Source organism: Nerophis lumbriciformis, linkage group LG31, assembly GCF_033978685.3.
Source record: "Nerophis lumbriciformis linkage group LG31, RoL_Nlum_v2.1, whole genome shotgun sequence".
In the NCBI taxonomy this organism is placed as follows: domain Eukaryota; kingdom Metazoa; phylum Chordata; class Actinopteri; order Syngnathiformes; family Syngnathidae; genus Nerophis; species Nerophis lumbriciformis.
In genome coordinates, this window is record NC_084578.2 from 25,725,918 (window position 1) to 25,749,749 (window position 23,832).

Sequence of the window (23,832 nt, forward strand, 5' to 3'; positions counted from 1 at the left end):
TGGCTGCAGTCAAATTATGACACTTGGATAGTAAATTCCTGAAGCTTTAAACTTGATTGCCAAGGGTGGTGCTGTAAATAATTCAGGAAGTGTTTGTAGTTTTCAGGGTATCTTCTTGAAATTTTCACTTGGCACAGTTTGAAAAATGTAATCGCCTATTTGTCTAGTATCAGTGATAGTATATGGCTCATATGGAGTAGTTGTTAGTACTACCCAAAATGACTGATTTATGTCATGAATATTTATCTGACCATATGAGAAAGTTGTGGCACAAGCTAATTTTCAAAATGTTTCAATGTTTCTTTTATCAGTCATACTTTCAGTGTTTCCTGGGCTCTCAAAATGTTACGTACCTTTTGGTGACATTCATGTTGAATACATTTCATGTTTCATATGTGTTACTGTTAACTCTAAAATTATTCTTAGGAAACATTTTGTGTAATACTGAATGTCTTCGTCAAAAGTACGTGCGTGTCTTATTAGCATTTTTTTTCTTACAATGAATACGGCAGACTCTCCAAATCAATTTTAAGGCTAAATGGCTGATGGTGATAAGTTTCCTAGCTCGTTTGTTGTGAATTATTTGAAGAAATATATTAAGAACAGTTTCATTTTAGTATTTGACAGTGTTATAATTTGATTTGGCTTTAAAATGAGTTTTAATGACAAAATAATTACATTTTCTGCTATCCAGGACTAATAGACTAAAACACTAATTTATCCCACACGCCATCAGACTGTACAACTCCTCTCTGGGGGTAGGGGGGTACTAGGATAACAGAGGATGCAAAACAATAAAAAAAAAAATTAAAAGTGCAATACATTTTCATAACATGGTCACTACTGCCTAGTTTCTCTTGTTATATTCTTAATTTTACCGTTATATTTTTATTCTTATTGTTGGTTTTTATGTTTATTCTTATTGTTTTATTTCCATTTATACCCCCATTATTTATTTTTTTAATTCGTTCTCAATTCTGTACACTGCTGCTGGAATTTTAATTTTCCCGAGGGAGTTCTCCTGAAGGAATCAATAAAGTACTATCTATCTATCAGTGACGTGCGGTGAGGTTCATGGCTGGTGAGGCACTGACTTCATCAGTCAGATTTACAAACATATGAACCCTAAAGAGTATCTTATTCACCATTTGATTGGCAGCAGTTAACGGGTTATGTTAAAGTTAAAGTTAAAGTACCAATGATTGTCACACACACACTAGGTGTGGCGAAATTATTCTCTGCATTTGACCCATCACCCTTGATCACCCCCTGGGAGGTGAGGGGAGCAGTGGGCAGCAGCGGTGGCCACGCCCGGGAATCATTTTGGCCGCGCCCGGGAAAGCTCATATAGCATTCTTCCCTGCTTGGCACTCAGCATCAAGGGTTGGAATTGGGGGTTAAATCACCAAAAATTATTCCCGGGCGCGGTGCTGCTGCTGCCCAATGCTCCCCTCACCTCCCAGGGGGTGATCAAGGGATGGGTCAAATGCAGAGGACAAATTTCACCACACCTAGTGTGTGTGTGACAATCATTGGTACTTTAACTTAACTTTAACTTTACACATACAAACTGTAGCACACAAAAAAGCACATTTAATTAAAAAAACGTTATTATGGTCTTACCTTTACTTATAAGTGCGGGTACAGTGGTGTTAGTGTTGGAGGAGTTGTGAATGAATGAAATATGAAATCCGTGCTGCAGTCTGCAGGTGTACCTAATGTTGTGTCCCTGCAGTCGTTCACGGCTCCTCCGGCACGAGCATTGTTGTTTTTGCACTTTTTGGCTTCTTGTTAAGTGACTTTTTTTGGGTGGATTCGGTCTTGCACGTGGAGGGTTTGGGTGTGGCGCTCCAGTCGGGGGGTGCATTCTGCGGCGGGGGTGCATTAACCGGCACCAGGAGGCGGGATTACTGCGAGCCTCACACAGTGCGTCTTCGCAGCAGTTTTATGATTGCTCAGCACAAGAAATACTTTACACACATACAGTTGTTGACAAAATACACTGTACATTATATACCTCAGCTAACTAAACTATGGAAATGTATAATATAATTAATATAGCAATACGGTCTCACTGCACAGCAGGCCAGCAGTTAGCCGAGTCATCGCACAATCCATGTTGAGGCACAACTGAGTGACGTGCCTCAACTGGCTGCTGATCACCGCACCGTCTCTTCTCAGTATTTGAAAATGTGAAAATTCAGCGATTTTGAATAAAAATAATCTAAAACTGGTGAAGTTAAATGGAAAATAACTTTATAGTATAATCACTGAATACATATAACAATTTTATTTTTTTTATTTTTACATTTTTTTTCTTTCCTCACCTGCCTCCAGTGACCGCACGTCACTGCTATCTACAGGTAAAAGCCAGTAAATTAGAATATTTTGAAAAACTTGATTTATTTCAGTAATTGCATTCAAAAGGTGTAACTTGTACATTATATTTATTCATTGCACACAGACTGATGCATTCAAATGTTTATTTCATTTAATTTTGATGATTTGAAGTGGCAACAAATGAAAATCCAAAATTCCGTGTGTCACAAAATTAGAATATTACTTAAGGCTAATACAAAAAAGGGATTTTTAGAAATGTTGGCCAACTGAAAAGTATGAAAATGAAAAATATGAGCATGTACAATACTCAATACTTGGTTGGAGCTCCTTTTGCCTCAATTACTGCGTTAATGCGGCGTGGCATGGAGTCGATGAGTTTCTGGCACTGCTCAGGTGTTATGAGAGCCCAGGTTGCTCTGATAGTGGCCTTCAACTCTTCTGCGTTTTTGGGTCTGGCATTCTGCATCTTCCTTTTCACAATACCCCACAGATTTTCTATGGGGCTAAGGTCAGGGGAGTTGGCGGGCCAATTTAGAACAGAAATACCATGGTCCGTAAACCAGGCACGGGTAGATTTTGCGCTGTGTGCAGGCGCCAAGTCCTGTTGGAACTTGAAATCTCCATCTCCATAGAGCAGGTCAGCAGCAGGAAGCATGAAGTGCTCTAAAACTTGCTGGTAGACGGCTGCGTTGACCCTGGATCTCAGGAAACAGAGTGGACCGACACCAGCAGATGACATGGCACCCCAAACCATCACTGATGGTGGAAACTTTACACTAGACTTCAGGCAACGTGGATCCTGTGCCTCTCCTGTCTTCCTCCAGACTCTGGGACCTCGATTTCCAAAGGAAATGCAAAATTTGCATGGTTGGGTGATGGTTTGGGGTGCCATGTCATCTGCTGGTGTCGGGCCACTCTGTTTCCTGAGATCCAGGGTCAACGCAGCCGTCTACCAGCAAGTTTTAGAGCACTTCATGCTTCCTGCTGCTGACCTGCTCTATGGAGATGGAGATTTCAAGTTCCAACAGGACTTGGCGCCTGCACACAGCGCAAAATCTACCCGTGCCTGGTTTACGGACCATGGTATTTCTGTTCTAAATTGGCCCGCCAACTCCCCTGACCTTAGCCCCATAGAAAATCTGTGGGGTATTGTGAAAAGGAAGATGCAGAATGCCAGACCCAAAAACGCAGAAGAGTTGAAGGCCACTATCAGAGCAACCTGGGCTCTCATAACACCTGAGCAGTGCCAGAAACTCATCGACTCCATGCCACGCCGCATTAACGCAGTAATTGAGGCAAAAGGAGCTCCAACCAAGTATTGAGTATTGTACATGCTCATATTTTTCATTTTCATACTTTTCAGTTGGCCAACATTTCTAAAAATCCCTTTTTTGTATTAGCCTTAAGTAATATTCTAATTTTGTGACACACGGAATTTTGGATTTTCATTTGTTGCCACTTCAAATCATCAAAATTAAATGAAATAAACATTTGAATGCATCAGTCTGTGTGCAATGAATAAATATAATGTACAAGTTACACCTTTTGAATGCAATTACTGAAATAAATCAAGTTTTTCAAAATATTCTAATTTACTGGCTTTTACCTGTATATATCTATCTATTTTGGTGAAGCCAAATCATTGGAAAGTCACATGACTACTCCTAAATGTTTCCTTAATGGGTCATTTTGCGACTTAAATGAGTTCGTCAAGCAAAAAAAGCTGAAACGGACACGTTTTTACTGGTGTTTAATGTTTTTCTGGCGAACATCAAGTAAAACAGGGTTAGAAAGCGGTCGTGTTGTTGTACTACTGTTGTCCAGAAGAGGTCGCCAGAGGTTGTCCTGCGTCGTCAACTTGTGGCCATGCGACATTCTCCAAATCATCCTGCTGCCGAGTGCGCATGCGCGCGACGATCCCATTCTTGTGCTGCAGGCAGCATTCCGGGTGGAGAGAAAACGACATTTAGGCCGTCAACCTTTATAAAGCACATTAGGTAGTGTGTGTGTCTACAACAACAAGAGACCTTTAAACAAACTATGGTGAGTACATTTATATATATTATAATAGTGGATGTACATCGTTTGCCTCCTACTCACATATGCCTCTTTGTGTTTTCTGACGTTTCATTTTAAGGAAGATCTTTAGTTGTATTTCACCTCCCGTCTGGTGGAGATAAAGTAAATCAAGAGTGAAAGTAATAGTGAGTTAAATGCTTAGTTTTACATGTTAAGTGTTAGCAACTTGCTAGCAGTGATGTGTCTCTGGTAGCTAGCGAACATGACACAATAGCACACATCCCACCTGAAACACCGTAAATATGTATATAAATAAATATATATATATATATATATACATTTTCATCACATTTCTACATAAATGTACTAATATGACTTGGTCAGCTACATGCCACACGATGTATGGTCGTCATTGACAGGCATTGCGAGCGTTCTCTCATTTTTTTGCAATTCATCGTTTCATATAAAGGCGAGAGAAGTAAATGTGTAGAAATGATGCTCAAATCAAATGATGACTCAGAAAACGGGAAATACTGGAAAAGTGGGAATTTTGGGGATGTGTAAAACGGAATGTTTTGATTCTTGAACGGTTTTGGGAAATAGGAAGTACTGTAGTAAGAATTCTTAAGATCAAAGGGGCTGTTTTTGCAACTTGCTCCAAAAATATATCAAGGCTATATATCGGCTAGCTTATGTTGTTACCATTAGTAGTTTACCAGAACATATAAAATTTGAAATGTCTAGATCAGGGGTGCTCATTACGTCGATCGCGAGCTACCGGTCGATCTCGGAGGGTGTGTCAGTCGATCACCAGCCAGGCATTAAAAAAATAGTCCTAAAAATGACAGGCGGATCGGTGCGGCGTCTTCAGTAATGCGGACGCTGTATCGATCCGTTGTGGTGAAGAAGGAGCTGAGCCGGAAGGCAAAGCTCTCAATTTACCGGTCGATCTACGTTCCCATCCTCACCTATGGTCATGAGCTTTGGGTTATGACCGAAAGGACAAGATCACGGGTACAAGCGGCCGAAATGAGTTTCCTCCGCCGGGTGGCGGGGCTCTCCCTTAGAGATAGGGTGAGAAGCTCTGTCATCCGGGGGGAGCTCAAAGTAAAGCCGCTGCTCCTCCGCATCGAGAGGAGCCAGATGAGGTGGTTCGGGCATCTGGTCAGGATGCCACCCGAGCGCCTCCCTAAGGAGGTGTTTAGGGCATGTCCGACCGGTAGGAGGCCACGAGGAAGACCCAGGACACGTTGGGAAGACTATGTCTCCCGGCTGGCCTGGGAACGCCTCGGGATCCCCCGGGAGGAGCTGGACGAAGTGGCTGGGGAGAGGGAAGTCTGGGCTTCCCTGCTTAGGCTGCTGCCCCCGCGACCCGACCTCGGATAAGCGGAAGAAGATGGATGGATGGATGGATGGTCCTAAAAATGAGCGATCATAAATCTTCACTATGACGTCACTTTCGTCACTTGATTGACATTCACGGCACCCGAGGGTCTTCTGAGATGACGCTCGCTGCTGCCAGCTCATTAAAATTACCGACTGGAAGGCGAGAAACACTTTATTTCAACAGACTCTGGCGCCGTACCTGTTGTCAAAACTCCAAAAGACCGACTGCACAGTTGCGCTAACAAAATAAGAGTCTCAGAAAGCTGGCGTGCACAAGCTAGCAAGCTACGGAGTTTGCCGACAATGTATTTCTTGTAAAGTGTATACAAGATGCCAAAAACCAACCACTTTCATGTGGTATTGGACAGAAAGGAGGACTTTTTTCTCCTCCATTCGAAAATGCGGACGTTTTTAGCACCACTGTCTGATTCCAATCAATGCAAGTCATCAGAATCAGGTAATACACCAACTTATATTCTTGTCTTCATGAAAGAAAGGAATCTATATGTGTTAAACATGCCTGTATTATCTTTAAACACCTTAACTTGTTAACAATATTAACTATATGTGTTAAACATGCTTGCATTATCTTTAAACACCTTTAACTTATTAACAATATTAACTATATGTGTTAAACATGCTTGTATTATCTTTAAACACCTTTAACTTATTAATAATATTAACTATATGTATTAAACATGCTTGTATTATCATTAAACACCTTTAACTTGTTAACAATATTAACTATATGTATTAAACATGCTTGTATTATCTTTAAACACCTTTAACTTATTAACAATATTAACTATATGTGTTAAACATGCCTGTATTATCTTTAAACACCTTAACTTGTTAACAATATTAACTATATGTGTTAAACATGCTTGCATTATCTTTAAACACCTTTAACTTATTAACAATATTAACTATATGTGTTAAACATGCTTGTATTATCTTTAAACACCTTTAACTTATTAATAATATTAACTATATGTATTAAACATGCTTGTATTATCATTAAACCCCTTTAACTTGTTAACAATATTAACTATATGTATTAAACATGCTTGTATTATCTTTAAACACCTTTAGCTTGTTAACAATATTAACTATTTGTATTAAACATACTTGTATTATCATTAAACACCTTTAATTTATTAACAATATTAACTATGTGTTAAACATGATTGCATTATTATTACACACCTTTAATTTATTAACAATATTAACTATATGTGTTAAACATGCTTGCATTATCATTAAACACCTTTAACTTATTAACAAAAACATATATTTCATAAATGAGTAAATATAAATTATATATATGAATGAGGTAGATCCCCACGACTTGACCAATTGAAAAGTAGCTCGCCTGCAGAAAAAGTGTGAGCACCACTGGTCTAGATTTTTCAAAAAATACTAATTCAGTTGAATACAAGTTGTTCTGAGGAATTTGTCTGGTGTCACTCACTGCTGTCTCGTACACACTAGCACAAGAGACTATATGCGGTCGTGTTGTTGTTATGATTAAGATAAACACAATGATAGGCAAGCTACCTGGAACATGTAGTCATCTAAGACAGTGTTTTTCAACCTTTTCTGAGCTAAGACACATTTTCTTCGTTGAAAAAAATCCAGAGGCCCACTGCGAGCAGAAAACATAAAAAAATGAAACTCAGCAGCCGATATTGACAATAAAAAGTCGTTCTCACAATTGTTAGATATGAATTCAAAGCAAAACCACCCATGCATCACTATAACTCTTGTCTCAAAGTAGGTGTACTGTCACGACCTGTCACATTACGCCGTGACTTATTTTGAGTTTTTTGGTGTTTTCCTGTGTGTAGTATTTTAGTTCTTGTCTTGCGCTCCTATTTTGGTGGCTTTTTCTCTTTTTTTGGTATTTTCCTTTAGCAGTTTCATGTCTTTCTTTTTGAGCGATATTTCTCGCATCTACTTTTGTTTTAGTAATCAAGAATATTTCAGTTGTTTTTGTCCTTCTTTGTGGGGACATTGTTGATTGTCATGTCATGTTCGGATGTACATTGTGGACGCCCTGTGCTCCACCGTAAGTCTTTGCTGTCATTCAGCATTCTGTTTTTGTTTACTTTGTAGCCAGTTCAGTTTTAGTTTCGTTCTGCATAGCCTTCCCTAAGCTTCAATGCCTTTTCTTAGGGGCACTCACCTTTTGTTTATTTTTGGTTTAAGCATTAGACACCTCCTTACCTGCACACTGCCTCTCGCTGTTTCCGACATCTACAAAGCAATTAGCTACCGGCTGCAACCTACTGATATAGAAGAGTATTACTCGGTTACTCTGCCGAGCTCTAGACAGCACCGACCACTCAAATACAACACATAATTTGCAGACTATAATTAATGGTTTGCAAAAAATATTTTTAACCCAAATAGGTGAAATTAGATAATCTCCCATGGCACACCAGACTGTATCTCACGGCACACAGTGGTTGAAAAACACTGATCTAAGATACAAGTTACTCTCGATTAAATGTAGCTAAGCTACACTACACGTTACACAGCAAAAGTAGCTTGCGACCTCAAAGCTTTATTTACGGGCATTTATATCTATGGGCCCTCATGTACAATATCAATGTTCATGTAACTGACAGTGTACAAATGGACCCAATAAGAATGAATGGTTATTTTCTTTTTAAATAGAGCAGGGGTCCCCAAACTTTTTTGGACGACAGACCGGTTTAATGTAGGCATTATTTTCAGGGACCGGCTTTCCACTTGTGCCGGATAAATACAGCAAAAATAAGTGCATGAAAAATACAACTCACTATAACGCTGAACTAGTGGGAGCCCTGGGCTAGTTTCTTTGGGATGATATCCCCCCAGCAGGTTACCATCAACCTGCTGGGGACTGCAGATGGAAATCAGCCTTTGGCTACAATCTGTCACATTTATATTTTATATGTTCACTAATGTGCATTGTATCATGTCACAAATATAACCAATGGCATCTTCCTATGAAGAGTTTTATTGTACATCTATAAACAAGCTTATTTGTGTGTCTAGTAGTACAGGCGAAAGTTAAGTCGGAGAAAATGCAGTCGTTTATTATTATTATTTAATGTTTCTGTGCGGCCCGGTAGCAAATGCGTCACGGACCGGTAACGGTCCCCGCACCCTTTGATTGGGGACCCCTGAAATAGAGGACCTCCCATTGGCTCTGCTGTAAGTGGACTTTTATTCACGTTTATTTAATATTTAGAATGTATTTAAAAAATCCATATATTGTCATGTCTTTCATTAAGATTGTAAACGATATGGAACAAAAATGCAGTTCCCCCTTAGTGCAAAAATTATGACTAAAGTGGTTAAGCTGTATTTTCATTTGCACTTATGTTTTATTGAAAGTTTAGTCAATAAACAAATGTATGTTATTATTATGCGTTATTAATATAGTTGAAATGTATTTATTTTAGCACTGCATATTACTTTGTATTTAAATAGATTTTTTAATAATTTTTTTAGAGTCCCTTCTTTTGAAGTATTAGCTTCTTTTGACGTATTACATTCTACTGCACACAATGGTTTCGGAAAAAGTCACTCGTCCAATAATCCTAAATGAATAAATGCAACACAAATATGATTATCATCGCAGGCTGATCTCCGTGCTGACTTTCCACTGTCCACACGTCCACAAAACTAAGGTAAAATCCCTTCACATAAACACAAGAGGAAAACATCAAAGTACAAACGTACATAAGACATTAAAAGAGCACTGATGCAACCAGCTACCACGTCAGCTGCGCCATTGATAAATACAGCTACAAAAGTAAAACAAAGAACGACAAACCAAAACATGAGCAATAAATAACACATATTGCGCACGTGTGATTGCACTATGCATTGGGCCATTTTATCCCTCATCTGTTTTTCTGTCTTTTAGGGCTCTCCAGGGCAGATCCCAGGAAAAGACAAGGATATGTAATCTGGCCTCCATCCTACTCCTCTTTTGCTGCTCCCCTAAAGTACCCTTTCCAACACTTAAGCAGTGGTGAGAAGTCAGCGTTCCCCAGCTGCTGTGCGGGCACACATGGTGCATAGCTACCATTCCCACAGCCCGACTACATCAGTCTCGAGGGCACAACCACTAGCTAGCTAGTGGGCTAGCCGTTCCCACTGAAGGACGGACGGTCTTTTTGGAAGAAACTACAAACTTGTCTCGGCTCATTCTTCAAAAAGCCAGTTGAGTTTAGTGTGATTGACAGAGGCAAATAAGGAGACAATTAAAAGGTTGATGGAGGCCAACATGGAGAGCTGCCTGGCCCACGTCCTGCAGAAAGATGTGGGCAAGCGCCTACAGACGGGCCAAGACATCATTGACTATATCTTGGACAAAGACAAGTCTCGGGACCTTGAACAGGACCAGACTGCTCTTGATAAGATGGTGGATGGTATCGCAAGCTCTTGGGTCAACTCCAGCAATTTCAAGGTAAAATACTGCTTTGTGGCAACACTGGTGTGGGTTTCTTCAGACACACACTTGTTTGCATTGTTTTCTACAGTAAGGATGGGATTCATATGGCCCCATTCCTGAGTGGATCTCATGTGACAGGAAGGTGGCGGGCTAATCATTTTGCAATGCAGCCTGTTGAAAATGATGGACATAGCAACTAACACTGTGGTCAAAGTTGGTATTGCCACCAAACACATTTTAAGATATTCAACAGCCCTGTGATGAGGTGGCGCCTTGTCCAGGGTGTACTCCGCCTCCCGCCCGAATGCAGCTGAGATAGGCTCCAGCACCCCCCGCGACCCCGAAAGAGACAAGCGGTAGAAAATGGATGGATGGAACACTCTACCTCCATCCAGCGGCTGAAATGGATAGTTTAACCTTCCAATTACCATATTTTTCGGAGTATAAGTCGCACCGGAGTATAAGTCGCACCTGCCGAAAATGCACAATAAAGAAGGAAAAAAACATATATAAGTCGCACTGGAGCCCGGCCAAACTATGAAAAAAACTGCGACTTATAGTCAGAAAAATACGGTAGTCACATTTCTTGTGTCAGGTAAATCGCAACAAATGGGGCCATATGAATCCCTTCCTACAGTACATCTCCACATATTTTGTCAGGGCTATTTTAATCCCACATCCTGTTTTTTTGTTGGCCTTCGGCTTACTGTAAAATAAATATATTATTAGATAGCACACTCATAACCAAAAAAACACGCTCATAAGGTAATGTTTTATTGAGATTGATCAGCATTTATTTTGCATTGGATTGATTTTAGCATTTCAAGTGTACAATATGGATCAAAGTGGCCCCCTCCTTTATATGTATGTGATCCTAAACAAAAATCCTTGTTCTACGGTTATTTCAAATCAACTTGGATGGAAAAGGTAGTGTGCAGACACAAATTACATTTTACAGGGTTACGCTAAAGCCTCGACGCATTGTTTCCAATCGACCGGCAATGAATTTGTGGCGGCAGGGGCGTGGCAGGGTTGGTATCAAAATGACAATTATATATATATATATATATAGGTGCGTGTGCGTGCGTTTGTGTGTATATGTAGGTGTGTGTGTGTGTGTGTGTGTGTGTGTGTATGTACTGTATATACTGTATATATACATGTATGTATGTATGTAGATTAGGGCTGGGCGATATGGCCTTTTTTTAATATCTCGATATTTTTAGGCCATATCGCGATACACGATATATATCTCGATATTTTGCCTTAGCCTTGAATGGACACTTGATGCATATAATCACAGCAGTATGATGATTCTATGTGTCTACATTAAAACATTCTTGTTCATACTGCATTAATATATGCTCATTTTAAACTTTCATGCAGAGGGAAATCACAACTAAGTCAATTGACCAACACTGTATTTATTAGACAGTTATTAAACAGTGGCACAAACATTCATGTCATTTCCAAAACAGAAAGTGCAAGATTGTCAGAGACATTTTAAAACAAATAAAGTGCACTTTTGTGCATGATCTCACACAAGATATTTCAATACGTGTCACATAAAAATGAGCTGCATATCAAATAGTATATGTCCTACGGTGTTGATGTGGAAATAGTAGCTTCGGCATTTAGTTGGTGTGGCACCGAACGGAGATGTTGACATATTCTCGCTTGAAGCCAAACCACCGTCAGACGATGGACCCCGTACTGTTTTTCTTGGGAATTAATTATTCCCCCATTTGTTACCAGACTCGCACCTTCTCTCTCTCGTATAACCACTCAAACCACAGTGTTAGCTGTTGGCATCACAGCTAACGTTACCATGTCGATATTTGTCTGCTCCACGGGAGCGTGTGACGTTGCTTATGTGACGTATGTAAGAAGAGTGCGCTTGTTTTAAGTGTCTGTGAGAAGGAGAGACAGGAAAGAGTGAGAAACGCATGCAGTTTAATGCCCCGCAGCTAAAAGCAACTGCGTGCGAACGTATACACGATATCACAATATCGTCATTTTCTATATCGCACAGAGACAAACCCGCGATATATCGAGTATATCGATATATCGCCCAGCCCTAATGTAGATATATGTCTGTGTAAGTACCGTATATACAAACCCCATTTCCATATGAGTTGGGAAATTGTGTTAGATGTAAATATAAACGGAATACAATGATTTGCAAATAATTTTCAACCAATATTCAGTTGAATATGCTACAAAGACAACATATTCGATGTTCAAACTGATAAACATCTTTTTTTTTGCAAATAATCATTAACTTTAGAATTTAATGCCAGCAACATGTGACAAAGAAGTTGGGAAAGGTGGCAATAAATACTGATAAAGTTGAGGAATGCTCATCAAACACTTATTTGGAACATCCCACAGGTGAACAGGCAAATTGGGAACAGGTGGGTGCCATGATTGGGTATAAAAGTAGATTCCATGAAATGCTCAGTCATTCACAAACAAGGATGGGGCGAGGGTCACCACTTTGTCAACAAATGCGTGAGCAAATTGTTGAACAGTATAAGAAAAACCTTTCTCAAGCAGCTATTGCAAGGAATTTAGGGATTTCACCATCTACGGTCCGTAATATCATCAAAGGGTTCAGAGAATCTGGAGAAATCACTGCACGTAAGCAGCTACGACCGTGACCTTCGATCCCTCAGGCTGTACTGCATCAACAGGCGACATCAGTGTGTAAAGGATATCACCACATGGGCTCAGGAACACTTCAGAAACCCACTGCCAGTAACTACAGTTGGTCGCTACATCTGTAAGTGCAAGTTAAAACTCTACTATGCATGGCGAAAACCGTTTCTCAACAACACCCAGAAACACAGTCGGCTTCGCTGGGTCTGAGCTTATCTAAGATGGTCTGATACAAAGTGGAAAAGTGTTCTGTGGTCTGACGAGTCCACATTTCAAATTGTTTTTGGAAACTGTGGACGTCGTGTCCTCCGGACCAAAGAGGAAAAGAACCATCCGGATTGTTATAGGCGCAAAGTTGAAAAGCCAGCATCTGTGATGATATGGGGGTGTATTAGTGTCCAAGACATGGGTAATTTACACATCTGTGAAGGCGCCATTACTGCTGAAAGGTACATACAGGTTTTGGAGCAACATATGTTGCCATCCAAGCAACGTTACCATGGACGCCCCTGCTTATTTCAGCAAGACAATGCCAAGCCACGTGTTACATCAATGTGGCTTCATAGTAAAAGAGTGCGGGTACTAGACTGGCCTGCCTGTAGTCCAGACCTGTCTCCCATTGAAAATGTGTGGCGCATTATGAAGCCTAAAATACCACAACGGAGACACCCGGACTGTTGAACAACTTAAGCTGTACATCAAGCAAGAATGGGAACGAATTCCACCTGAGAAGCTTAAAAAATGTGTCTCCTCAGTTCCCAAACGTTTACTGAGTGTTGTTAAAAGGAAAGGCCATGTAACAGTGGTGAACATGCCCTTTCCCAACTACTTTGGCACGTGTTGCAGCCATGAAATTCTAAGTTAATTATTATTTGCATAAAATAAATAAAAGTTTATGAGTTTGAACATCAAATATCTTATCTTTGTAGTGCATTCAATTGAATATGGGTTGAAAAGGATTTGCAAATAATTGTATTCCGTTAATATTTACATCTAACACAATTTCCCAACTCATATGGAAACAGGGTTTGTATATATACACATATATATATATATATATATATATATGTATATACATATATATATGTGTATGTATGTATGTATGTATGTATGTATGTATGTATGTGTTAAGGCCGCCTTTTTTTTTTTTTTTGGTCATAAAAAAATAATCATGTGTGCTTACGGACTGTATCCCTGCAGACTGTATTGATCTATATTGATATATAATGTAAGAACCAGAAATATTAATAACAGAAAGAAACAACCCTTTTGTGCGAATGAGTGTAAATGGGGGAGGGAGGTTTTTTGGGTTGGTGCACTAATTGTAAGTGTATTTTGTGTTTTTTATGTTGATTTAATAAAAAAAAGAAAATAATATAATTTTATTTTTATTTTTATTTTTATTTTTTAAAATAATTATTTCTTGTGCGGCCCGGTACCAATCGATCCACGGACCAGTACCGGGCCGTGGCCCGGTGGTTGGGGACCACTGCTCTAGGCAGATACTTTTTCCCATGCTTTAAACCCTGTGGTTTATTCAAATGTACGGCTAATCTATGGATTATTATTTGCTAACAGCTACGGTAAATTATACAATGTATTAAAATTATTCACTTTAAGAAACTGTTCATACTCAAAGTGTTTACAAAGTACCAAGAAGTAAATTCCTGATCAACATCTTGAACCTTATTTAAAAAAAAGAAAAAAAAAGAACAACTTATTCATCTCATACAGGATGAATAAAGACACCAATGACTTTTTTATTTTTTTATTTTATTTTTCAGTGTCAAGTCGGCCAAATTATTTTTATAGGTTTGTTTGATCAGCCGTTATACTGCCATGTTACAGGCACTGTTTGGAAACATTTAAGGTATGTAAATAAACATTTACAATCTCTATGTAAATATCTCATTTCACAACGTACTGGTATGTGTCTGCGGCTTGTAGTCCGGTGCGGCTAATACATGAATAAAATGCTGTTCTAAAATTTAGTAGGTGCGGCTTGTATACCGTTGCGGCTTATAGTCCTGAAAATACGGTATATACAATTACTAAAAGACAAATCTGTATTATTAGTATTAACTACAGATGTGCCGATTGATCAGCGGCCGATCAGTATTTTTTAGAAAAAGTATGAATATTCCACTAATATTTGGGGTTGTTGGTAAAATGTGCCAATTAATGCCTTTCAATTCTGATAACAAACGCTAATCACCTAAGCCATTTCCCCAAGTTGATCGTAATCACCTTAATTGCGGCAATTTGTTAATATCATCTTAGGTGTCATTGTCATTATCACGAGAGGACAAGGAAGGCTAAACATGTTACACACTGAGAGCAAGCAGGAGCAGGCATGCTAGCTGATAAGCTAGCTAGAAACTACAGAAGAAATAAATGCATAGTAAAGTGGAGATTGGAAGCGCGTTACAGCAGAAAGTTAAGTTATTAAGAATAAATGACCCAATACATTATTAAGAGTTAAAGAGAGGATAATATAAAAACCGGTGTGTCAGCATTTTCAGTAGTTTAGCAGGAGGTTGAAGTTCTGAACGCAAACAAATTACACATCAGATATTAAAACACAGAATATTGTGAGGCTATGTGGTGGTTGTGAAGGCCCCAAATTCAATACCTGCCTTATCTGGCCTATTTACAGGGTCAATATGCAAGACTTTGAACAGATGTCTCAATGAGGCAACATTGTAAAAATGCACTAGTTAATACAAAATAGAACGTAAATGTTTGACTCACTTAATCAAGCTGGAACAAATGTGTGAATTCAATAAAGTAATGTTTATAGGGTTGAATTGTCAAAAAGCAGGATTGTGTGTGTCGCTTTGGACAGTGAAAGATGAAATATTTCATATATTCTTGTTTGGCAAAGGGCTGATTCAAATGCAAAGATAACCTGAAAACAAACCAAACTGTACAACACAGTGAACGGGTGCGGGCGGCACGGTGCTACAGGGGTTAGTGTGTGTGCCTCACAATATGAAGGTCCTGGGTTCAATCCTGGGCTCGGGATCTTTCCGTGTGGAGTTTGCATGTTCTCCCCGTGACTGTGTGGGTTCCCTCCGGGTACTGCGGCTTCCTCCCACCTCCAAAGACATGCACCTGGGGATAGGTTGATTGGCAACACTAAATTGGCCCTAGTGTGTGAATGTGAGTAGTGTGTGAATGTTGTCTGTCTATCTGTGTTGGCCCTGCGATGAGGTGGCGACTTGTCCAGGGTGTACCCCGCCTTCCCCCAAAGCAGCTGAGATAGGCTCCAGCACTCCCCGCGACCCCGAACGGGACAAGCGGTAGAAAATGGATGGCCGGACAGTTCACTGTCAAACCATGAGAAGTTGCTCAGCCCTTCAAGACTTGGGCTGTGGAATTGAATGGCTCTGATTAGGGAGACTCCATTCAGGGTTTTATGCTGCCGATACCAATCATTCATGTGTGAGATCGGCCGACACCAAAACCAATACCAATCACACTGTACATTTTAAAAAACATTTTATGGAGAGTTTAGCAAGTTTAACAATAGCAACACAATATTTCAACTTGTTTCTTACTCTCTTCCTTTGTGTGTAATATGTTATCTTCCAGTAATGAGGATACTTAAAGGGCAACTGCACTCTTTTTGGAATTTTGCCCAAAATTCACAATCCTTATGTTTATTTTTTCCCCAATGCATTCTAAGTCGTTAAATACGGCAAGTACAAGGTGGTTAACAATGCAGTTAATGAGAGTACAAGCTTGTTTTCGTGTCCTAAATGGCTGTCTAAGTGTACCAACTTGTCGGAATACCTCCTCAGACTTCTTCTGTCCAGGTGAGATGCATGATTTATGATCTAAGATACACTTACAGGAGGCAGCATGGTGGAACAGGGGTTAGTGCGTGTGCGCCTCACAGTAAGAAGGTCCTGGGTTCGATATCCGGGCTTGGGGTCTTTCTGTGTGGAGTTTGCATGTTCTCCCCATCACTGTGTGGGTTCCCTCTGGCTTCCTCCCATCTCCAAAGACATGCACCTGGGGATAGGTTGATTGGCAACACTAAATTGGCCCTAGTGTGTGAATGGGAGTGTGAATGTTGTCTGTCTATCTGTGTTGCAGGGCTGTACGCTTAGCTTTTCCACTAGTAGCACTGCTAGTGAAAAGAATTAGAAGCACAGCATATTTTTGTAGCACAGAAAATGTTTTGTAGCAATATGAAATCTCTTAAATATCACAATTTCATTATTAACACTCAAACAAGGTACACATGTGCACTCATACATATAAACTCAATGCCATCATAAAGCCTACTTCAACGCTCAATTAAACACAGAGAACATCCCTTAACTGTGCTAACACTGTCGCTAACACGAATGTAGTGCTTGGTGATATGGATCAAAACTCATATCCCGATATAGTTTGGCCCATAAATGGAAATATCTTTTGACGTACCTAAATATCTCCACCATGCCTTGATTTTAAATTTTGGGGACTGATGGGGATTACCAAATACACAAAAACAAGTACCAACAATTAAGAAAAGTAGGTTTTGTATTATAGGATCCCAACTTAAGAGGTGTTTTGAGATAAGAAAAAAGAAAAAGCCTTCAAAATAATATAAAAAAAATCTCCCATCTTCATTAAAAATCTTTAGCTATGCTCAATTCTTCAGCTAACAAAACACAAAAGAACAAAATGTGAAATAAAGTGTCCCACTTTTTCATGTTTAAACATGAAAATAATTGACCTTTAACAATGGTGTTTTTATAAATAAATATTATGATGGGACATACAAATATGTTAGCCAGGAACACCAACCTGCCAACTGCTTCATGATGCTGTGTGACAGGCTGTGATCTGACAATTACTTTTAAAAAGTAATTTATTATAGTTACTGGTTACTTTACCAACAATTGAATTGAATTACTGACATAATTACCCTTTAATAAATGTAAGTAATTACTCTGGAAATTCATCTGTTACTTAAAAAATAAACTACGAATATCTGGCATAATGTAGTTGAGATAAGTTACATATGACAACAGTGTGTGCGTCTGTGTGTGTGCCTTTTAAAAAGGCAGTGCCTGTTGCTTAGTGATGTGTGACGACAGTGAGTCTGAGCTTGAGCCTTTTTGTTCGCTTAGCAGGCTAGCAGCGGCAGCTCTTTTGAATCTTTCACTGGATTGTGTTACCTCTGCTTAATAAAAAGATTTAATGTTCTTCCATGGCTGTATGTTCTTGTCAACAAACGGGGTATTATTTAAATGGCAAGTTTGTCACTTCTATCATTGATTTGTTGTTCAATATTCCCTCCGACCCTTGTAGTTAGTAGCACGCAGTGCAGTTTGTGTCTAATGGTGGTGAAAAAAATGTTGTCTTTTACTGACCAGTTTCTTCATCTAAGATCTAGTTTGGATTTCGAAGCAAAATGCGCTGAAGAGGTTGAAATCTCTTTTTGCACGTGTGACAGTTTTTTTTTTGTTTTTTTTTTTTATAAGTCGTACGATCTATTTTTAGGAGCATTTGTGAGTAAATTTGTTGCACCGTACACCACTGTGTTGGCCCTGCGATGAGGTGGCGACTTGTCCAGGGTGTACCCCGCCTTCCGCCCGAATGCAGCTGGGATAGGCTCCAGCAACCCCCACCACCCCGAAAGGGACATGCGGGAGAAAATGGATGGATAGATAGAATAAACTTACAGGGAGCAAGGAAGCAAGAAGGCAGCAGACCACTCGTAGTAAATAGGCATCACGTCGCCGCTATAAATAGTTTGTCTGCATTAGCGCTTAAAATGACAATATCACTAGTACTTGGTTAATATTCAAGTCCCAAAATGGTGGCTGTCTTTGAATGGTTATTTATTGGATTTTATGGGTGAAATAGAGTACCTCCCATTGGCTCCGCTGTAAGCGGACTGTTATTCATGTTTATTTAAAAGTTAGAATGCATTAAAAAAATCCATCCATCATGTCTTTCATAATGATTTTGAATAATAGGCAAAATTCCCCAAAAAAAGTGCAGTTCCTTATTAAAACCTGAGACGCAAGTGTCAGATGGAGACAGATTTCTACAACAAAGTTCTGTAGAACAGTGATATTTTATCGAATATGTGGATGTTTTTTCACCCTTGCTGTTTATGTTTCGCAGTGTTTGTTGCATCTTTGTTTTTCTTGCTCCATTATAAAAGATGTACATAAACTGAGAAGTTTGTAAACTTTGACATCCAACTTATAACCGGAGAGTGCGAGAAAGACATGAAAAGACTCATGTTTGCTGCACTTTTTTTTCCCCCCAAACCTTCATCAGATCATTTAAGCAGGAAGATATGAACATCCTATCAGTCGGCATCCTAGTAAGAGCAGAAATTAAAAAAAAAAAAGTTTTTTACTTAATTGATATGGACAAAACAGATGTACTGCTTTAATTGTTGTAGCAAGAAAATGCTAATTTTCAACACCTGTCCACAGGATGCTCATAGGATATAGAATGCGTGTTAATATATTAAAAAATATACAATGTATCAAATTGACAATACATTAATAATGTTTACAACTTTGCTCTGATTTCTGCCACGGTTTCAGACGTCTGGTGAAGAGTTTAAGGTCAGTTGGCAGTTTTAATTCAGTAGGAATGGTGTTCCACAGTCTGGCTCCGTTTAGAGTAAAAGGTAAACTGTCCAAAAGATGTTCTGAACTTAGGAACCACACATTCCCCACCGACTGAGGATCTGGTGTTAGGTCTGCGAGAGCCTTGACGTCAGACTGCCAGATTACAGACCAGCGGTGGCACATGATTAGTTAAACATTTAAAAAACAATTTCAGTGTAGTAAAATTTTAGCACATTGTTCAGTAAGTATTTCGTAGTTTGTATTTCTTGTTTCGCACTTAGCAATACTGCTGCATGATGATTAGTGTGTCACTATAGCTTGATCTGTTTCGCACATTGTTTGTAAAGCTAGTAGTATTTTCAGGCTGACAAAAAATACGTTTCTGGATTCTCATTTGTTCCAAAGTAGCCGTTGTTGGCTCTCATGAAGTCTGCCATTAATATTAGTGTTGTTGTTGAAAGGAAAAGCTAACATTCTGATGCGTTTGTGAAATTAATACTCCACTGATTGAGTGAAGGGAACTGCACTTTTTTTGGATCGTACACAATCATTATGAATGACATGAAGACACTTTTTTTTTTAATGCATTCTAAATATTAAATACACAAGCTTGATCACAAGCTTGTGTGCCTATTAGAGATGCGCGGTTTGCGGACACAACCGCGGAGTCCGCGGATTATCCGCGGATCGGGTGGATGAAATTTAAAAAAATAAGATTTTATCCGCTCGCGGGTCGGGTCGGGCGGATTAATTAGATTTTTTTATTTTTTTATTTTTTTTATTTTTTTTTTGCGGTTGGCAGTTAAACCAATTGGGAAATATATATACATAGTTAAATGTTGTTACCCACATACGAAAAACGAGCAGGAACCTGCAGCATATGCCACAACAGAAGAAAAAAAAAGAAAAGAGATGGACACTTTTACGGAGCGGAGGGACTCCTCGCCGGGGTCCGGGACCGAGGCTCCTTCCCCCGAGAGGGCCCCACCGGGAGCCGTAGCTGAGGCGATCCGCGAGAAGGGCCCGACGCACGTCCAGGGTCACTACCGCGCCCACCGCACCGACACCCCGCCTCGTCCGCTTTCGCCGCGGCCGGCGTCACGCGCAGCAGGTAAGCAGCTTACCTGCCCGCCACCCCCGTGGCCGGGGGCTCGTAACATGGGTCACTCCGCGCGCTCCGCCCGCGCAGCTTACCTGCTTGCTCGCAAAATGATTATTAGCATTCAGACAGGTTAAAATGTTGCTAAAACCATCACTTTTCTATCAGTCACAGTGACTTTTCAAAACAAAAATATTACAGCAAAAATCATATGGGTTGATTGACATGTTTATTCTGTAAGCTAACTTCAATAGTTTGAAATTATTTTGACAGTTAATGCCAGTTATCCTGTCAACCTTTCACAAGACTTCAATTTGTTAATTGAAAGTATAAATAGTATAAACACTTTTAACAGTATGTCGTGCTGTGAAATACAGCCGACAGGATGGCGCACCAAACACAAAGCAAGGCCATGCTGCAGGAGAACAAAGGACTTCTTTCATTTAAGGTTTGTGATAAACCATCAAACTCATTCGTTAAAAGGACTCTATAGTAATATAAAGCGAATTTTTCTGGACATTATCATGCAAGAAAAGTTTATTTTTGGGATCGCGATCACCGCGTAATGATGTGATCAGCCAGTGCGATTGGAAGTCCATGCTCAATTATTGCCTCCGTAAATAAAACTTCGGCATTTATCACATCCAAAGAATCTGTTTGGGCGACGAAAAACGTTGAAAGTTTTCCACTTGTATCGCTAGCAACGGCATTAGACTTGTGTTTTTTTGTCCCAACGTGGTCTTTTACATCACTAATTCCTCCGTGTCCGATCGAAAAATCTTGTCTGCACAAGGTGCAATTCGCGTAGTTTTCACCCTTTTTAAAATTTTTTAATTAATATTAGATATATAACAACGGGCGGATGGCGGGCGGATGCAGTTCTGATCAAACGTTACATCGGGTGGATGGCGGATGGTTGACGACTTTCTGCCGCGGTTGCGGATGAAATAAATTGCCTATCCGCGCATCTCTAGTGCCTATGTTTTTTAAATAAAAGTCCGCTTACAGCACAGTCAATGGGAGCTCCACTATTTTGCTCATAAAATCCGAAAAATAACCATTCAAAAAGCGCCAACAATACTCCATTTACATTTTGTGACTTGAATATTATTATCCCTTAGAGATATGGTGAGAAGCTCTGCCATCCGGGAGGAGCTCAAAGTAAAGCCGCTGCTCCTCCACATCGAGAGGAGCCAGATGAGGTGGTTCGGGCATCTGGTCAGGATGCCACCCGAACGCCTCCCTAGGGAGGTGTTTAGGGCACGTCCGACCGGTAGGAGGCCACGGGGAAGATCCAGGACACGTTGGGAAGACTATGTCTCCTGGCTGGCCTGGGACGCCACGGGATCCGAGATGGACGAAGTGGCTGGGGAGAGGGAAGTCTGGGCTTCCCTTCTTAGGCTGCTGCCCCCGCGACCCGACCTCGGATAAGCGGAAGAAGATAGATGGACTTGAATATTAACCAAGTATTAGTGATATTGTTATTATAAACAAACTATTTATAGCTGCGCCGTGATCACAAGCTTGTGTGCCTATGTTTACTTCATCGAGCGGCCTACTGCTTCCCAGCTCCCTGTAAGTTTACTCCAGATCATAAATCATGCATCTCACCTGCACAGAAAAAGTCTGAGTAGGTATTCCGACAAGTTGGTACACTTTGACAGCCATTTCAGACCCGAAACTGGCGAGGCCGTCACGAAAAGGCGCTCCCCCCCACTCCTTTTCTTCGTGAGGATTATGAGACATTCTTCACCTAAATGGGAATATATGAACATCCTAGCAGTCGGCATCCTAATGACAGTAGACCTTGCACAGTAAGTGATGTTTTATCATGTTTGTTCACTCTTATAAAGTCTGCACTGAGTTAATAATCAGTGATAAAGAAAAAAAAGGCAAACGTGATGTTTTTGAAATAATTGCGCCGCGTATGCTTAAAATTATCAAAATACATCATTATTAAATGTTATTAATAATGTACCAATTACTACATAACATATATACTTACATCATGTATATACAACCTCAATGGAGGTGTTTGGATGTTTTTTTAAGGGCTTTGTAGGCGGAATTGCGCGGCTCCCATAGGCTTTATTGTAAGCGGACTTTTGATCGCATTTATTTAATATTTAGAATGAAAAAATATATATATCTGTCGTCAAAAAGTGCAGTTCCCTTTTTGAAATGAGCAAAATATGTAAATATTACATGTTATTACGAATGTGCCTGTTACTACACTACATATATACTTAAAGCGTGTATTTAAAACGTTGATGGAAGCTTTTGAATGTTTTTAGAGCGCTTTATACACTTAACGATTAGTCTACGGATGTAGCTAATTAATATTTTTTTAATCAAGTAATTGACAATTTGAATGTGGACGAACCATCAAGTATCTTAACGATTAGTCTAGGAATGCAGTTATTATTATTATTTTATTCATCAAGTAATCGGATAAAATACACTATATAGCCTCTGTATTTCAGGGAAACTTGTTAACAGATACTGTAATTGGAAAGACAAATTTTTATGCTTTCATTCTTTTTTCTTGTAAATTCACAACATCATTAAAATTGAATTTCTAACATGTCTACATGAGTTGCACGGTGCTCTAGTGGTTAGCACAGTCAAGAGATCTGTGTTCGAATCTCAGTTTCGTCTCTATGCGGAGTATGCATGTTCTCCCTGTGCGTGCGTTTTCTCAGAGTACACTCACATTACAAAAATATGCATGTTAGGTTAACTGAAGACTCTAAATTGTCCGTAGGTAAGAATATAAGTGTGAGTGATTGTTTCTCTATATGTGCCCTGTGATTGACTGGCGACAAGTCTAGAATGTACCCTCTTGCCCAAATTCAGCTGGGATAGACCCTATCTTATTCTGACCCTAACAAAGATAAGCAGTATAGGAAATGGATTAATGTGGGTTACTCAAAGAATGTCGGCATATTTAAAGTTGAGGGCACTCAATGTGGTCCGGATTTTATAATTTTTTCTTAGTTACATTGAACCGATTGGAAAAAAAGTAACATAATATATGTACATTTAAGCTTTTTTCAAATCGATTTTAATGAATTAATTGTTGCAGGCCTAGATTAGTCAACTAATGGATTACGACTCGAACAGTGGCTCTAAATTTATCCATCAGCTTTTTAAATTAAACTTGAGATATTTTTAGCAATAAAGATATAAATATGAATACTTTATTTATGAGTTGTGCAGCTCACTGCTACAAAAGACCCTTATGGAAGTTTTTTCTTTTTTTTTTTTTAAAGCAAGGAGAGGCTAAGTGC

The 23,832-nt window shown here is 39.5% G+C and overlaps 1 protein-coding gene and 1 long non-coding RNA gene across 4 annotated transcripts in view; one reads left to right on the forward strand and one right to left on the reverse strand.

Moving 5' to 3' along the window:
• Nucleotides 1-4,079: 4,079 nt before the first annotated feature.
• Nucleotides 4,080-23,832, reverse strand: part of LOC133574238 (uncharacterized) — a 42,579-nt gene continuing 22,826 nt past the window's right edge. For 2 of the 3 annotated variants that reach the window (XR_009811384.2, XR_009811385.1), the window contains 2 exons: nt 4,441-4,507; nt 4,080-4,270 (listed from right to left, as the gene is read on the reverse strand). This is a non-coding gene — a long non-coding RNA (uncharacterized lncRNA). Of the gene's footprint in view, nt 4,271-4,440; nt 4,508-7,971; nt 8,031-23,832 lie in introns of all 3 variants that reach the window. The other variant, XR_009811386.1, reaches the window with a different exon arrangement.
• The window catches only part of clasp1a (cytoplasmic linker associated protein 1a), a 162,700-nt gene continuing 143,119 nt past the window's right edge, over nt 4,252-23,832 (forward strand). Inside the window, exons 1-2 of the mRNA XM_061926336.2 lie at nt 4,252-4,383; nt 9,665-10,210. Coding sequence (XP_061782320.1) covers nt 10,016-10,210 — 195 coding nt within the window. The 5' untranslated portion in view covers nt 4,252-4,383; nt 9,665-10,015. The remainder of the gene's footprint in view (nt 4,384-9,664; nt 10,211-23,832) is intronic.